The sequence below is a fragment of the Asterias rubens genome, chromosome 2, assembly GCF_902459465.1.
Source record: "Asterias rubens chromosome 2, eAstRub1.3, whole genome shotgun sequence".
In the NCBI taxonomy this organism is placed as follows: domain Eukaryota; kingdom Metazoa; phylum Echinodermata; class Asteroidea; order Forcipulatida; family Asteriidae; genus Asterias; species Asterias rubens.
Window position 1 is genome coordinate 2585911 of NC_047063.1, and position 18591 is coordinate 2604501.

General features: G+C 39.7%; 3 protein-coding genes across 5 annotated transcripts in view; 1 reads left to right on the plus strand and 2 right to left on the minus strand.

Moving 5' to 3' along the window:
* LOC117306774 (dynein regulatory complex subunit 6-like) overlaps positions 1-4450 on the minus strand; it is a 28915-nt gene extending 24465 nt beyond the window's left edge. For all 3 annotated transcript variants that reach the window (XM_033791279.1, XM_033791278.1, XM_033791275.1), the window contains exons 1-3: positions 3787-4450; positions 2434-2595; positions 467-588 (exon numbers count right to left, since the gene is read on the minus strand). In XM_033791279.1, coding sequence (XP_033647170.1) covers positions 467-588; positions 2434-2508 — 197 coding nt within the window. In that variant the 5' untranslated portion in view covers positions 2509-2595; positions 3787-4450. The remainder of the gene's footprint in view (positions 1-466; positions 589-2433; positions 2596-3786) is intronic.
* Positions 4451-5622: 1172 nt separating this feature from the next.
* On the plus strand, positions 5623-11326 carry LOC117307369. The gene is made up of 4 exons (XM_033792108.1): positions 5623-5761; positions 6433-6693; positions 7285-7443; positions 7955-11326. The coding sequence occupies exons 1-4, from the start codon at positions 5721-5723 to the stop codon at positions 9333-9335; spliced, it is 1842 nt and encodes a 613-aa protein (XP_033647999.1). The 5' UTR covers positions 5623-5720; the 3' UTR covers positions 9336-11326.
* Positions 11327-12248: 922 nt separating this feature from the next.
* LOC117306775 (mitochondrial inner membrane protease subunit 2-like) lies at positions 12249-18238 on the minus strand. Its single transcript, XM_033791280.1, has 6 exons — positions 18197-18238; positions 16347-16545; positions 15452-15555; positions 14736-14801; positions 13584-13686; positions 12249-12566 (listed from the first exon to the last, which is right to left on the minus strand). Exons 2-6 carry the CDS (start codon positions 16467-16469, stop codon positions 12405-12407), a joined length of 558 nt encoding a protein of 185 aa, XP_033647171.1. The 5' UTR covers positions 16470-16545; positions 18197-18238; the 3' UTR covers positions 12249-12404.
* Positions 18239-18591: the final 353 nt, after the last annotated feature.

The following is an 18591-nucleotide window of genomic DNA, read 5'->3' on the forward strand; positions in this document are numbered from 1 at the left end:
TATTATTAATATTATTATGATTAGTATTGTTTTATTAAAAATCAAACATAACAGCCAAAAGGCTGAATTGTGTTTAGGTTTGCACTATAAAAATACATTCAAACATCAAAAACCAGCAAATATACAATAAGAGATTATAAAAATAGAGTAGATTTGAATATAAAATTTAAAAATTGTAAGAAGATATACAATACAAATATATTTACACAATGAAAACAAGATATCTACAGGCCAGTAAAATTATTGGTGATTGAGCAGCTCAACTAGGGAGGGGATACAACTGTTTTTGAAACGGTTAGTCCTACATTTAACTGAGCAAAGTTTATTGGAATTTCTAATTGAGCCCAAATTTTCACAGGTTTGTTATTTCATGCATATGTTAGGATACACCAAGTGAGAAGATTGGTCTTTGACAATTACTAAACATGACCAGTGCTTTTGAATAAGTATTTCATAAACTACTCACCACTTGAGAGCTTCCAGTCCATGGACAGTCTCTAATCTCATTTTCATCAGCTCCTTCAGCTTGGTAATGATGTATTCCATCGGATCATCGGGACACAAAACGGCTAGTCCGGTCAGGATGGCCTACAAATATTCACAAAAACAGAACGTTTGTTTAAAGGCAGTGGACACTATTGGTAATTACTCAAAATAATTATTAGCATAAAACCTTTCTTGGTGACGAGTAATGGGGAGAGGTTGATGGTATAAAACCTTGTGAGAAACGGCTCCCTCTGAAGTGCCATAGTTTTCGAGAAAGAAGTAATTTTTCCACAAATTTGATTTCGAGACCTCAGATTTAGAACTTGAGGTCTTGAAATCAAGCATCCAAACTCACACAACTTTGTGTGACAAGGGTGTTTTTTTCTTTCATTATTATCTCGCAAGTTCAATGACCGATTGAGCTCAAATTTTCACAGGTTTGTTATTTTATGCATATGTTGAGATACACCAACTGTGAAGGCTAGTCTTTGACAATTACCAATAGTGTCCACTGCCTTTAAAGCCATTATACACTTTCAGTAAACAGTATTGTCCAAGTCCCACACTTATATACTTATATACTTATAACTTATATATAAAATAACAATCCTGTGGAAATTTAGGCTCAATCGGACATCGGAGTCGGGAGAAAATAATGGGAAAACCCACTCCTGTTTTCGCGCGTTTCGCCGTGTCATGACATGTGTTTATAACAAATCCGTAATTCTCGCTACCGAGAATTTATATTGTTTTATCGTTTTCTCAAAAAGTAAAGCATTTCATGGACTAATATTTCAAGAGAAGTCTTTCACTATTACCTTCTGTAAACCCTGTAAATTATTTGTAAATCTGTGAACTTTTTATTTTATTTTTTTACCGAAAGGGTCCAATGGCTTTAAGGGAAAGTATACCTCGATATATGATAAAACTAATGTGATAAGTTAACTTCAAAAGGATGTCACACTTTTGAGTTGCAACAGAAAATTCAGAATGAGTACCATGTCCAAGCAGATAGAGTAATCCGAAACACAATTTCAGAAGCGTTAACAAAATTTGCTGGCATAAAAACTTATACAAATCTTTTTACATACCCAATCTTCAAAGTGACCTGGGCCCAATTTCATAGAGCTGCTAAGCACAAAAATTTGCTTAGCATGAAATTTCTTCCTTGATAAATACAGGTTTAACAACCAAATTTCAATGTGATTTTCAGGATAAGCAAACAAAAGCTGAATACCAGTAACAAGCACTTATGTAACAAATGGAAATTTGGCTGGTAATCCTGTTTTTATCTGCCAGGAAGAAATTTCATGCTTAGCAAATTTTGTGTGCTTAGCAGCTCTATGAAATTGGGCCGAGGCCAGGGGGCATTGAGGCAATCATCCTCATTGCCTCCGTGAGCAAGCCGAGTTGAAACACAGTCCTCAGTATGTTTCTACTTGGTGTTTATACTTGCTTTAAAAAGCCCTTCTGTACAATCTGTGGCATTCTAAAATGGTTTTATATTCATAGCTATGATATTCATTATATTAAAGGCAGTGGACACTATCGGTATTACTCGAAACAATTACTAATATTAGCATACATGTAAAACCTTACTTGGTAACGAGTAATGGGGAGCTGTTGATAGTATAAAACATTCTGAGAAACGGCTCCCTCTGAAGACACGTACTTCCGAGAAAGAAGCAATTTTCCACGTATTTGATTTCAAGATTTCAGAATTAGATTTTGTGGTCTCAAAGTTAAGCACCTGAAAGCACACAACTTCATGTAACAAAGCTGTTTGTTCTTTCATTATTATCTTGCAACTTCGATGACTAAGTTGAGCTCAAATTTTCACAGGTTTGTTTTTGTGTGCATATATTGAGATACACCAAGTTAGAAGACTGGTCTTTGACAATTACCAATAGTGTCCGGTGTCTTTAAAGATTGCTGATTCATTCTTACCTCATACACATCAGGAACTTTGTGAAGCCGAAGATATTTCCGAATCTCAGGATCTACACCTTTTAATGAGGCCATTTTTACTTCAGGAGGCTATTGTACTTCTAACCAGTGCCGACTCCTTTCGCTATAACCTCAGGTCATTGCAGCTTCAAACATCAACCCCTGTAAGAAATAAACGTTTTAAAGCCATTGGACACTTTCAGTACAGAAAAAAAAAAAAGTTCACAGATTTACAAATAACTTACAGGGTTTACAGAAGGTAATGGTGAAAGATTTCTCTTGAAATATTATTCCATGAAATGCTTTACTTTTTGAAAAAAACATAAAAAACAATTATCAATTCTCGATATCGAGAATTACGAATTTATTTTAAACACATGTCATGACATGGCAAAACGTTGTCCTATTGTTATTTTATATACCAGTTGTGATACTCGAAGTGTAGGCCTTGGACAATACTTTACCCAAAGTGTCCAATGACTTTAAAATAAGGCTTTCATTAACAGATCAAAGAACTTCTTTGTAATTGTATGTTCTGCAGGGTACCGGTCACTTCGGCACCTTGCAAACTTGGCACCTGTAAACCTCGGCACCTTGCAAACTCGGCACCTTGCAAACTTGGCACCTGTAAACCTCGGCACCTTGAAACTCGGCACCTTGCAAACTCGGCACCTTGCAAACACGGCACCTTGCAAACTCGGCACCTACAACATCAGCATCTTGCAAACTCAGCACCCACAAACTCGGCTCATGTACAAATACAAACACGCACCCAGCTGAAAAATCTTGATTTTTACTACACTGCGTGGTAGGCCTCATTTTTGACGCAAAAGTTCAGTCCCACCATAGTCCCATAAAAAGCTTGATCCTGTTACAAAGTATTATTTTTTAATTAATAATTAATGGTTAAAAAAAAGGACCAACAAAACGACGCAATAAAAAAATGCCAATACAAACAATAGTACAGTAGTGAGTAGTAATATATAATAGTATACACAGTAACAATACAATACAATTACAAATGTCAAGTGTCTTGCAATCAATGCAAGGCCAGCTAAACTACAAACAAAAGGCAACATGGCCAACAATCCCCCAACATAGTTAACACATTATTAGCCCGTTTACTAAGCCCCCTAATAAGACCCCAAGGCCTAACTAAGTAATTAATTTCATTTTAATTTTGATTTGACAGCACGCGACGTCCCGCTCCTCGGCGCTATTCTAAAAAAAAAAACATAATTAATTGCAACCATTAAAAAGCTGTAATTTCACAGTTTTACGTTTGCCAATCCTTTCGTAGCTGAAGTGGAAAAGCATTGTTCACTTCCAATGTCATACATTTTCTATACTTACTTAAATTCAAAGTAATGTTTTTCATGCTAAACTGCTGATTTTCTGCCGAAAGTGGTGGTGTCGTTTTGTGTGTGTATGGCGCTAGCAACGACCTGACCCGGATGTGAACAGCGCCACCAATAGTCTTCAAAATTACCATCCCATGCCAACTAAGCCCCGCCCCTTTACTAATCGGGGGGGGGGGTCACCGATATAAACCTACGTTCACACTCGACCAGCTCCGATCATGGAAAGAGGCGATATCTCCAGTCTAACTCAGATTGTTTTGACCTGGATTTAGAGTCCGATCCCATGGGGCCTGAGGCATTGGGGTGGTTTTTGCTGCAGTGGGATCTAGTTCGGAGGACCTCAAGCTTAATTTCATTGTGTTCGGCAGCAGTGTGGGTTCGAATCCACGGGTCATGGTACAAATGATGTGCCCTTGAGAAATGCACTTAACCATTGCTTCGTTAAAGTTTGGAAGATAGCGCATTCTGCTCCACAATCGGCTTTCACAAAGAGCTAGTTATGGAATAGTCCTAACTTAGGACTAGTCAGTCCCATAGATAATTATTAAAAACTTAAGGCTGGCCCTGACTCGTTCTGACTCGGAAGTTTTTGGAGTTGTGGTTTATTCCACAGTAGGCTATTGAACTAAAACACGAATAGAAAGAACACACAACGGTTCGGGGTCCACAAAACAAGTTGAAAGGAAGGCGGGAAAAGTACAGAAGTTAGTATGATGACCAACATGCCTCAAAAGGCAACTCCACAATGTGTCCGAAGCCTAAATTAGTTTAGGTAACGGAAGAAAAACTCAGTCCGCGGTAATCAAAACAAAATTTGAAATCACCAGAAGCCAAAATCCCATTACAAAATAGAACATGTGGCACGGCTTTCGAAAATGTAAGATGATTGCAGATGCAAGATTAAAAACAATAATTTGTTCAGGTTTTTAAAAGCGAAGGTTCTTAAAAGCGACTCTAAAGTCTACTGGGATGAAGGCAACGGTGAATGCAGTATATAAGTTTCTAAACACTCTTGATAAAAACAGACTCCGGCAGACTTTTATTAGGCCAAGCCGAAAAGAACTCTGAGATTCTCTGCTGATCGACCATGTCTTGGGCCTATGTGCTTGCAAATATTATACTCTCGTGGTTTCTCATCTGTAAACTATTGTGTTGCTCGCCTTGTTCAGTTTTGAGACAATACATTGCGTTAAGAACATGGATTGTCCAAACGACTGGACGCCGTTCGGCAAGCAATATTTGTTCTGTTAATCAATATGCCACTGTCGTAATGCTTTTCAATAGGGAGATTTGTTCTTCTAAATCGAATAAAAAAGGGAATCCTTGAAAACAAATCGGGATTTTTTTTTTAGCATGGCAATATTAAAAATGTTTTCTTCAAGTCTTTCTACCAGGTGTCCACACTTCTGTAGGACGAGGTTCAAAGGGGGGCCTTGTGTAATTTTCCGGTAATTTGAAGTTACTTCGTAGTTTATGTTAGTATTTTTGACATTATTTTGTCTTCTTATTGTTAACATCTTACAACTTCATCAAGGTGCTTGAAAAGTTGGTGGATGGATCCACCAGCGATCCGCGCGCGCTCTGCTGACGCAAGGGTGCGTTTTGCGTTTTCCCCTCACATAGATATGGAATGTTGTGGGTTAGGTGATTTTTGCGCGTCTTAAAAAGTTTCCAACTACGTCACACTCATTAACCAAAAAAAAGAAGCGTACCCATTAATACGTCATCGATATCTCTCACGCGGAAGAAGCCAAAGACATGGTAACAGCTATGTTTGTTTATGTTTGGCAATGAGTTCAAGTTTGCTTTTCAAGGTGTGAACACGAACTTTACTTTCGCGGCGTTTTTCAATGCAACTTAAGTGCGATATTTCTGCAAAGAACAATTTTCAGAAAGTGTTTTCAAGGATTTTAAGAATTCAGCAAGATGTTTCGTTTTGCTTCAGAATATGCTTCGGTGAAATTCCGGTAAGTCCCGTTTGAGTGTATTAATATTCACACTTTTACATAGGTGTATCTTTTTTAATTCGACCTTGCAACTACATGTATATTGTCGATCAACTGCATGACGAAAACCTCCTCAGAAAATGTCTCTATTTTGTGCTTGCTTTTCCCAAGCAAATTGTTGCTGCTCATCTTTCCGCCTTTTTTTTCGTTGGCATCGGCCAACCTTAAAGTATCAACTTTATTTTTTTATTTAGACCTATCCCTACAGTATAAAATAAACAGCATATCCAAATGGCAAATGCTGTAAAAAAAAATGTTACAATTAATGTTATCAACTATGTCTCGTTTTGACATAAACGCACTGTGCGTGATCTTGCTATCAAGCGTTATAGGGTCATGTTATACCTGCTAATTTACACGAAACCAGTTCCATGCCATCTCCGAAAAGAAAAGACATTTACATTTGAGTTGACATTTTTTTAGCGTGGATCGAAAGACACTGTTTGAGATATTACTGATGTGCTACAAAAGTTGGCATAGCTTGAACTGTAGCTCCAGTTTCCACCAAGATGCCTGTAAACGTTGCTTAGTGTGACAAAGCCCTTATTATTGTAGGGTAAAAGTATACTCGGCGATTTCAACTTTTTGGGGGACAATATAATAATCAGTAAATGCTCATCCTAACCATATAGATCCCTCAGTGGTCATCGCTTGGCAGGGTCCAAGCTGGGGTCACTGCCCCTTCCCCAAGAACCATCCCGGTTTCTGCCCGCCGTAATATCCCAGTCGGCATCAGCTAGTCAGAGTGAGACAGAAGTCCGAGAGGACCAATGTCTCCCGCCGCAAGCAGCACCAAGCTACCGGGTAGATCCCAAGTCGGTTAGACTGGTGGTAGAAAGCGGACAACAGCTACCTCAACTAACCCGATCGCTGTTCGACAGGTTGCGAACAAGGTAAGAATCGTTTTGATAAAGAATCTAATCTCGCCATACTCAAAGAGTTGTGTGCCATTGAACTTTTCCCCGCGTTTTACATCACGGTCGCGGAAAGTTGACAACTTGGTCAGTTCACCATGCTTCCCCATTGGATTAAAATTGTGTCATTCTACAGAAAAGTTGCGGTACTTCTACCCCAACAAAAGTTGCGGTACTTCTACCCCAACAAGTCCAATGGGAAAAAGAGCAGTTCACAAGAACAAATCAAAAGAATTACCACGGATAAAATAATGCGAGTCTCATGTTTACGAGAATATTAAGCGTCTTATTTGGGCGCAGTTAATGCAGTTCAAAAAACGGTGAAACAATACGGCGTTTGACGGGCATATTTTTTTTTTTTTTTTAAAGGGGGGTGGGGGGGGGGGGGGGACTTCTGAAACCCTGTTTCAGCCCCATGAGTAGGTAGCAATGGCAAAAGTTGATTGTAGCCCACGACTTAACTATGTATAGGCCTTGTGTGTCAGGCGACTTGCATAAAAAGTAATACATGTACATTCTAACCCCTGGACCACTAAGAAAATGTCTTTTTTTTCTTGCTCACAAATCCAGATTGTTCGGCAACCACAAAGTGGTTCCACTACCAGCGCTGACTGAGACTAGGTCCAGCGATTCGCTAGCCCGAGTTGTTAAGCACAAATCAGTGAAATGGAATTTGGTTCCAAACCAAAAGAGCCTCTCCAAATCTCCAAGGACATCATCCCTCCACAGGTAAGTCACTTAAATTTCATTTAGGAAAAAGAGAAAAAAACAGAAAAAAACTTTGACCACAGCATAAACTTTTTTTGTAACTCTAAAATGTTCAGATTTTTTGTTATCAAACATAAGAAGAAAAACTTATATAGCGCAATTCAGTCCTGCAAGACCTCTCAATGCGCTTTACAAAACAAAAGAACACACAAAACCTTTTGTTTATTTGAGAAAAAGTATTACAACAAATTACAACGATTTGCAATATTTTTGACCCATGTGGACCTGTGTGAATACCAAACAAGTAAAATAGACTGTTTCTTCCATTATTGCTTTAATTAATATTCATTTGGTCATCGACACAAGATACAACAACGCCTACAGACAGTCAACATAACATGACATTGTAATAGTGATGCAAGGAAATTCACTGTTGAAAGCTCAAAAGTTGTTTTAGGTCCTTTTGATTTTGATTCCGTGTTTTTAAATATTTTGGTTACAACTATTTTTCTTTTTTCTTTTTTCTTTTTAGCTCACAGGAGCAAAAAGTTTCTGGACGACCAGAAAGGGAAGGTCTCGAGAGAGGAGAGCAGGATGGGCGTAAAAGGCCAAAGAAAAGAAGATGTCGAGTGACTTCATCAGCCAAAGCAGTCTCTGTACGAGGATCAGTTGCTCCTCCTCAAGACGATAAGAAGATTAAAGATGAGAGGGAGGAGTTTGAAGAAGGAGTGCAGGATGAAGACCAAGACACCAGGATGGATCAAATGATTCAAGACATGAGCAGCCCAGAGGTAAACAGTTTGGGAGTTGTTGATGTTATGTCTCCGAAAAGACGGAGGGTGTACAGTCTGTCACCATCACTCAACCAAACGAGCTTGTGCAGTCTGTCACCATCACTCAACCAAACGAGCTTGTGCAGTGTGTCACAAACACTCAACCAGTTGAGCCCGAGCTTTGGCAGCACACAAGCTCTTCATAATCAGACACCACTAGTCCTCACCTCAGCTTATACAGCTCCTCAGTGTGTCGACTTGCTCCCAAGAATCGACACACGCGACCTAGATCTCGTCTTCCGACAGAAGGGGTCATCCTACTCGCCAGTCACGCTCGGACAGGGCGCCAACGGCCAGGTTATCCTGATGCAGAGGCGCTCTGACAACAGTCTCGTCGCCGTCAAGCATCTAACCCACACGGGAAACCAATATGCAGCCAACGAAGAATTGACCAGGGAGACACAGGCAATGAGCGCCGTCTCCTCCAGTACAGCCTTTCCAAAACTTTTAGGAGTCGTGAACCGCAACTCATTCGCCATGGAGTTCATTGGCACCCTCGATCAAAAGACATCTTGGAGTGTGCTTGAAGCTTTCAGCCCTCCGAGACTATTGAAGTCACAGGATTGGTTGAAAGTGTGTATTGACATCACCAAAGGTCTCATGGATATGCATGCTGCAGGCTGGACCCACAATGATTTGCATAATGCAAACGTCATGGTGTTGCGTGACACCCCAGACCAATCAGGAACATGGGAGGGCAAGATCATCGATCTTGGGTGTGCATCTCGCATAAACGACCCTCCCCCTGTAAGATACCTCAGTGCAGAAGACCAAAAACACTGCTTCAAGTACTGCGGCCAGCTGGCACCTGAGATCGTCGAAGGCAGAGCCACATTCAGTCCCCTATCGGATGTCTTTAGTCTAGGGGTGGTTTTCAGAGACATAGCTCGATCGAGCAGACATCTTTCTCATTTGAAGTCCTTGGGTAAACGATGCAGTCATCCGTTGCCAAAGACGAGACCAGCAATGGGACAAGTGTTGCAAGAACTCACATCGATGTTGAAGAGCCACAAAAACACTCCTCCCAAATCACGCATAGGAAGTCTCTACCAAGCTGTAAAGCACCACATTCGACCATGAATCTATATTCACAGACAATAATGATGGTAAATTTATGTTAGCATAATTAGTCAACAAAAAGACTGGATGAAGGGGGGAAGCTCTGCGTTTACAAAACTAAAAGCCACAATCATGTTGTAGTTTTTTCTGAGCAACCAAAATTCCAGTTGCGGTATGAAATACAAATTATTGCCAACAATTTAAACCCCAGAGTTTGCAGGGTTTTTTTTTGTATGGGAGTCGACTTGAAGACTATAATCACTCAAAATAATTATAAGTTATCTTTCTGTGATACTAATTTATTCAGCCTTTTGTCAGTGATTCGATTCGATAAAAAAACGCCACTAACCAAATCATTTCTTTAAAATATATCTTTTTATTTCAATCTAAATTTGCTTGTTACTTTATGCATCAATTCAAGTGAAAATAACTATAACTGGTTTAGCATTGACAAAATGATATCACTCACCCGGAAGATTTGTTTAAAAAAATAAGGATATAAAAAAAACAATAAGCAACAGAGATCATTTCCTCTTAACAAAAACTACTTGTTGCTATTAGGAAAAAAAAGAGTTAAGGTTAAAAGCATTTTCGAAATCAAGGCTTAGTTTCTGGTTAGGTCACTCTGCCATTTTGAAACCGTGTGTCTACAGCACATGGCATCAAAATGGCTAAAAGTGACGCAGCCGATCTAAAACTCATGGTTTCCAAAATGCCTGCATGGGTCTAGCGGAGCTTGTCAAAGCTAAGCCACAACAGTTAAACACAAAACAATAAACTTATTATATATTAAGTAATTTTTTAAGAAAGTTTTATACAAAAAAATGATTGTTATTTCACTTAAATTGTTTTCAATAAAAGAGTTGTTCATAAATTTTGGACGCTGATTGAAATAAAATTACAATTATTACTAAATTGAATGTCTCTTTTGAAAATTTCTTTCATGACAAATCTTTTGCTTTCAAGGGTATCGAAATGTCCCTAATATCGATAGAACAAGGGCCTCATTATTTTTTATGTTTCGTCTTTGTAGTCTTTAATTTCATAATCTTACGCAAAAAATCATTAATGTCACAAGAACTGTGTCGACTGGTGTAAGTGCCGCCTACCTCTTAGACATTTTTCAATGGGCCAACGGAGGCAAAGACTTTTGGTTTGCTTTTTAGCTCATTTGGGGGGGGGGGGCATTCGCAAGAAAGAGGGGAAAGGGTTCAGAGTAAAGGAGGGGAGGGTCAAGGCACCCCCTTCCCAACCCTTATACACCACTGATACATATTTAACCGAGGACCTTAACAAAAGCGAACAATGTCAACGTTTGGCAGGTGATCTGCAGTTTGTTTTTCATGTACAAAACACGTGGGAACATCCCTCAAAAAACCTAACAAATAGGATGTAGGGACATTGCTAAAAAAAACTGTTTGATCTTGTGAACAGAGACCAAAAGAGTCCATACAATGTTGGGACTTGAAACACTTGAAAAAAAAGGTTAAACGCACTTTTTCTAAAAAGAACATTTCTCTTTTATTAACTGCAAAGTGTGCCCTGTGCCGAGGTGAGCTCGTTATGCAAAACCAAAATAAACCTACTTTGCAACTTATTGCGACCGATGGTGTTAAGCTAATTAATAAAACATGGAGTCGAATACATCTGTTTTCATTTGTAACGTGCTGGATCAAACATTATTGAATTCATAAAATTTCAGATAACAAAACACAATGGACATGATCACTTATGGCTGATACTGTCTCAAACAGAGTCAAAGAAAAAAGGATCAGTTTCTTCTTAAAAGGAAACAGTGAATAGCAGTTACTTGTAAAATCATTTTTCAATTCAAATAAATAGAGATGATGCAGCACACGAGTAACAGGCAGGATAGTTGGTCCTTTGAAAAAAAGGAGGATCATTTAATCAAGTACAAAGCCGACCTATGATGTAGGCTGCAATAGACTTTAAGGCTACCTAATCACATCTTTTCCTATTTTTTTTTTATTTTGAAGGCAAAAAGTCGGAAATCAGACTAAACTAGGAAGATAATCATGCCAGGAGTAAGTTTCTTTCGGTAAAGTAGTCGTACCTTCATGTATAGTTTGGAAGGTAGGCATTGGTCAAACTCGCAAATTCAGCCCTTAAACCCACTTTAAAAATAGACAGTTTGGCTAGGCTAGGGCTAGGGTGTGGCTTCAGTCATCCCAGCCCGTTTGGTCATCCTGTGCCATCACACCAAAATGCAAAAAAAGCAGCAATCATGAGGGTAGTGCAGTTCCTTTTTTTTTTAAAGCCGCCAATGAGTCAAACTTCTCCGCACACAATGTCCATGCAATCAGGTTGAATGAATGGACCGATCCGGCCTGTCAATCAAACTATGCGCGTTCACCCATTTGACCAATCACAGCAATGATTGTGGTCGGATAAACTCGGTCATGCATGCGCGTATATTTGGCACTCGCAGCAGAATCGTGCAGAATGTCATTGGGAGTGCTCGTACACATGTCTTGCTCACGTGCACTGTGGGCGGAGCTTAGTGAAAAGCCGGAACGGTCCATTGGTGTATCTTCTACAGACCAGCGTTCCCCCGTTGCCCAATTGGTAGTTAAAACACCCCGAGGACTAGTCACCATTCACTCAGTGTGGCCTGGCTGGCTAGTTCAGTGTTGAAAAGCATCCCTATTTCATTAGGAACTATGAACTTTTGTAAAAGTTTGCCTGGTAGAGAAGCCCAAGAATGATGGCCACACCTGTAAACAACATGCTCTACATCCATACATTTATCCTTCCCCTCCAAAACAATCTCACAATAGACCCTTCCCATGAAATATGTAAACTGCACATAGCGCGTGCGCACTAACGTTTTGGTTGGCAAAATGAGGGAACATCGCGCCGTTTTGTACACGGCTAATGGGTGCGTGACGCCGACGCAATTGCGCGTCTGCTTAGTGCCAACCAACAGGGTCTGTACGCATGCGTGAATGTGATTAGCATATTCCATGGGAAGGGTCCATTGAAGCATAGTTTTACAATTAGTTATAACTTACACAATCTGTGGGATCTTTTCTTTGCGTGGTGATTGCACGGTTAAGCACATGGGGACACTCATACTTCATCCACTTCCTGGTACCCGAACAACTCTTCCTCCAGTGAGGTTGACAGGCTGATTGGCTGACGGTCTTTGGGGAGTCTGGCTACCAGACGCTGTTGACGATGTGGTGGCCAAATGATATGAGAGGCACGAGCATGCACAAGTCCAAGCGCAACCTACAAATCAAAGAAACAGTCATTAAAATACAAATCTGTAAATTAGTTCCTATGTAGGATTTGACAGTTGGCATGGTATAATGGAAAGTATAATTAGGTGTTATTTACGGTAGTACCACGAGTCAATCTCTTTTGAGTAGTGTTGGTTCTGAAAAGAACCGTTGGCTGACAGCTCTACATTATGTTTGATCAGTATGCTCTTATCTTTCTCCTGAAGACGATAAGCATTGAAATACACTTACTCACAAGACAAACGACAATAAGCGCTCATTCAAATAAATACTATCTTACAGCCCTGAAATTCATCTTTGAGAGGGAAAGGCCATTTTCACTTTGGATAGGGATAGATAGATAGATAGATAGATAGTTTATTTCTTGTTACATTCGTGGGCAACGGCCAAATTCCTGCAAGTTTATATAAAAAATATATCGCCATTGGAGGCTATATTAAAATTTACAAAGAGGGGGCATTTCCATTGTAAATATTTGAAAGTTTACGGGACACTTTTGAAGGGGCACCAAGGCCGCGGCCTCTTTGGCCTCTGTGTATTCCAGGCCTGATCTCAACATGTGTAAAGAGTTTGTTCTCATTTTGATTCAGTTCTTATAACAACATGGACAAAGTGTTGAGGGGTCCATTTTCACAAAGAGCCTAGGAGTTATACAAAACGTATGGCTCCTCCCAATTTAGGACGATTAACTCGTCCTAACTCAAGATGAAATTAATCTTAACTCTTTGTGAAATCCACCCCAGGGGCCAGCCGTCGATTTCACAAAACTCTTCCTAACTTAAGACTAATCTTAGGACTTAAGGACGAGTCCCAACCCTGCACTGTAGCATGCAGCCCTTAACATTAATCCTAAGTTAGGACGAGTTACTCATCCTAACTCGAGATAAGACGAGTCCTAACTCTTTGTGAAATCGACCCCAGGTCCCATAAAACCCCCCCTTTTTTTCCTCAAACATTTGAGCCCCGCCCCTTGCTAAGAAGTTATACAATGCATGTAGGAACTCACTGGTCCAAAATAGTTACTGTCTAGACTGACACTATGATGGTCGCCCTCTATCCAACAATGGCCCTCAGGTACCGTCACGTAACGATTCTTGTAGCTTAACGTTCTAATAAAACAAACAAAGAAAAACACGGCGAACTAAATTAAAGCTACCAAGTACCAGGGTAATTATTTCAAAGATTTCAAGTGGGGTGTCATGGTCAAGCAGTTCAGAATATCAGGTTCAAGTTATGGTGGTTAAGACACTGGGGTGTGGGTTCGAATCCCGATTAAGATCATGACACTTGTTTATGTTTTAAATCTTCAAACCCATAGCACACAATATATACTGAAAAAGTCACAATCATAGTATAATTACATTACACAATGCACAGTGAAAAAAAGTCACAAAAAGGTCAGCACACACGAGGCTAAGAGTAGCTACACGCCCACACATGATGCTGCCTAGCAATACACAAAATGACATGGTTTACAATTCGATCAAACTAGAGCCTTAGAAATCACAGTACTTAAAGTCAGTGGACACTATTGGTAATTTCTCAAAATAATTATTTACATAAAACCTTTCTTGGTGACGAGTAATGGGGAGAGGTTGATGGTATAAAACATTGTGAGAAACGGCTCCATCTGAAGTGCCATAGTTTTCGAGAAAGAAGTAATTTTCCATGAATTTGATTTCGAGACCTCAGGTTTAAAACTTGAGGTCTCAAAATCAACCATCTAAACGCACACAACTTCGTGTGACAAGGGTGTTTTTTCTTTCATTATTATCTCGCAAGTTCGATGACCGATTGAGCTCAAATTTTCACAGGTTTGTTATTTTATGCATACGTGTATGTTGAGATACACCAACTGTGAAAGCTAGTCTTTGGCAATTACCAATAGTGCCCACTGCCTTTAAGAGATAATATTAGAGCTCCAACACAAAAACAATACTCACAGATAGACCAATGAACTTATCCCTCCCAGATAAATAGATTTATACACAAATATAGAGCATAAACGGACCAAATAAGGTTCTTTCTAAAAGACGAATGGGAAATTGTCATGTGACAACCCCAAAGTTAACTTTTTAAAAGTTCAACACTGAGGGCGTAATTTGGATCCCTACAATAACAACAAATAAACCACTAAACAGATGTTAAGATGACACACCGTATCGTATCACCTTCCAGTCCTATCACTCTCTTTACAAGAACTTCATCCGGGTGATTGGGGGATCTGAGAACAAAAGTTCAAATTGAAACTAAAGTTAGTAAACAACACCACATAAACCCAACTCCAATGGGAAAGGGATAATATGACATTGAATAGTACTGTCGACAGCTGGTAAACATAATAATAATAAGTACTTATTAAGCGCAGCAGTGGTGCAAAACGGCCTTAAAGCGCTGGATACGAAATTAAGTAAATAAAAAAGACAAAAGCAAATAGTTATTAAAAAAACATTACATATAAGGCCTACACAAGAATATACACCCACTCAAAGGCAACTAAGAGGTAAAATACTAGTAAACAGAAAAGGCAGAATACAATATCAGGAAGTTATTTTAAAAATTAAAAATTACATCCAAATACAAGATAAAAATAAGCAGTTTGGGGGGGGGGGGGCACTCCCCACCCCACCACACTTGTTTAGGGTCCCCAAGGTGACCCCACAACAAAATCCAAATACACATGTGGTACTGCCCAAAAAAAAGAAAATAGCATAGCCCCTAATGAGACCCCCACTGGAGATCAAGAGCAATACCACCAACCTAAATAGTGAAGGGAAGGGACTATTGCAACAGTGCCTCCCCTTCACCCAGTTTCGTCAGTTATCCTTAAATAAAAAAATTAAAAAAAAACAATAACAACCAGCTCAAACTCACGCTAAAGAGACGATATCACCTCGTTGAACATTGTAGTCTTTGAGTGCCCAGTGATTCAGGAAAATTACGTCTCTTCGCTGCTCATGGTCGGGATTGAAGACAGGCTGAATTCACACAATAAAAAAAACTCACTAATTTATAAAAACAAGGATTAAAGGCAGTGGACACTATTGGCTACTGGGCCATATACATGAACTTCATTCCTTAAAGGCAGTGGACACTATTGGTAGTTACTCAAAATAATTATTAGCATAAAAACCTTACTTGGTAACGAGTAATGGGGAGAGGTTGATAGTATAAACCATTGTGAGAAACAGCTCCCTCTGAAGTGGAGTAGTTTTCGAGAAAGAAGTATTTTTTCACATATTTGATTTGGAGACCTCAAGTTTAGAATTTGAGGTCTCGAAATCAAGCATCTGAAAGCACACAACTTCGTGTGACAAGGGTGTTTTTTTTCTTTCATAGTTATCTCGCAACTCCAACGACCGATCAAGCTCAAATTTTCACAGGTTTGTTATTTTATGCATATGTTGAGATACAGCAAGTGAGAAGACTGGTCTTTGACATTTACCAATAGTGTCCACTGGCTTTAAACCATCTCAGCTCGAGGGGCGGGGAGGGGGTAGGGGGGAGCATACAGACGGTGCTGCGAGTTACCGCGCTCCAAGCTAATCATTCACATAAACCATCTCTGCCCGGCCTCACCAGTTACCCATTTTACCCCTGGGTGGAGACAAGCTTATTGGTTAAGTGTCTTGCTCAAGGACACAAGTGTCACAACCGGGATTCAAACCCACATCCCGATCACTAAACCACCAGAACTTGAGTCCGATGCTCTTATCCGCTCAGCCACAACACCACAATACAAAATGAAATTGACCTTTGTTTTATTTACCTGCATCGACTTGCCATCAACGGTTGCAAAATAGCCGACCTTGTCGAAGAATGTTAGAGAGCCACCTACTCCCAACGTGAACCCGCCGAGAAATATCTTAAGCGCCTTTCTTGCTGTGGTCATCTTTGGTATTCAAACTACATCAGACCGGACTTGCTCAACAAGCGGTCATTGTGCTGAAAATGCTGAAGCACTCTATCTAAACATGGATTAAAACCAGATTGTGATTTTTATATTAGCCGTTTTAAAGCATTTAGTATTTATAAATTAAACAGAACGTTTATTTTACGTAGGCCTACCGTGGGGAAAACTTTCAGTGAGAACACTGATGCCAATTCAATTCCATTAAATTCAAAGGTGCCAAGCAATAAATCAATCATCTAAACATTTATAAATATAGCTACAATGATAAAATTACAATTAGATTTACACATACGGCAGTCAATATTGACACTACATCTTAATATAATAAATGGTGTTTATGTTTCTGGTGATGAGTTTTTTTAAAGTCAGTATTACTATTTTTATTACATTAATCCTGTGGTGGTATACTAAATATATTTTAGAAATACCAATCAATGCTATTCAAAGAGAACTATGTTCAGGTTTAAAGATATATTTACATACTAGCCTAAGGTAAGGTAAGGTTGTACTATGTAAGTAGTAAAAATAAAGAATTTATTGGAGTCTTGACGCCAGAGAGTGTTCAAGTAAAAATGCAACATAACTATTTAAGTAACTACTTCTACTTTAATACTGGGTAGAATAGAACCCATAGGTCCCTAGGGCCTATGACTTTTTAAACAAGAGGTGAAACGGTGATTGTATTTTTTAAAAACCCTTCCGTCGCACTCAGCTCAGTCAGTGAGGGTGTGCTGATGAGTGTGTGTACTCTCGCTTTCTGGGCCCTGGTGGGGCCTTGGGTACTCCTAGAACTATTTTGGTTTCGTCCGCTTTCGTCCGCTTTCGGACGAAACCGAAATAGTTCTAGGTTGGGAGTAGGCCTGGGGCTGTCTGTGTACATGTCACATTGCCATAAAACAAATGTTTACTTTGCATTTTCATGTGACCCTCTTGTCAATGTCACTTGTGCGTCACATACCGCGACTGATGCCACGCTCACCATGTTGGTGGTCATTACGTGTAAACGCCGCGTCGCCTAAAATGCGCACTTCACTGAATAACATTAACATACGTTCTATTTCTATGGTCAATACGCACAAATTTACCACAATTACAGTGTTGTAGCATTGTGTCTGCCACCTCAAAAAGGCTTAAATCATGGGAAAAGTTTCTGCATGGCGCCACCACTTTTTCATTCGATAGAAATAATTCAGTATCTAATTTACCTCAATGAGATATCCCTTTTTGTCAAAATGAGTGAAAAAGTGGTGGCGCCATACGGAAAGTTATCCATGTCATGTCCAGGATCATGTGTGGCATGTATAATAATATTATAAGTGGAGAAATGTGACACCTTACCTGGACCAATTCAACCTCCAAAACCAAAACTTAGAAACTTAGATAGTCAAAGTCTAGCCCACCTTGTTGAGCTAAGTAATATGGCTCCCTTTTAACATCGGTCTCTTCACAGTCGCCATGAGACCGACAGTTCAACAAGTACAAGTTGGGCTTGTCTAACTATCGTCCCACCATTATTTGAACTGGACCATGCACGTAGACAATGATAATTTTGTATGCGACATGAAACTCACCGACTCAGTCGAAGTCACGGAGGTAGAGTATTGAAATAGCTGTTGTTGTTTTATCACATGCAAGTGTAATTTGCGAAGCCCTTATCATGCAATAATAAGAAGAATGTCAACAATTTAAGAAGTTACAAACATTACCTTTCCGCAACACGACCACTACTAGTCTACCGGCTAGCAGAAGCGCGCACATAATCTGTTTTTAATTTTCGTCTGCTCGATGTTTTTACGTGCGGTCCGGTCAACTTCGTTCCCAGGAGTGATCGATCTCGCCGCGCCATTTTTTCCTAGAGACGTACGCAGAGCACGCGGGTGGTACGGCGCGCTGCCCATGCATGGCAGCGAGGTTGCGGTCCGGTTCCCTTGCACCGAGTAAAATGTATGGAACGCACAAAAGCACAAACTCCTCTCAAAACATCGATCGGTCTTTTTGGACCGATCGATTGTAATTAATGCATCACTCGATCCCTCTAGTTTTGATATAATTAAAAATGTTCTCTCACAGAGCTGGGAGCCATTTTGTAAAAGACCCCACA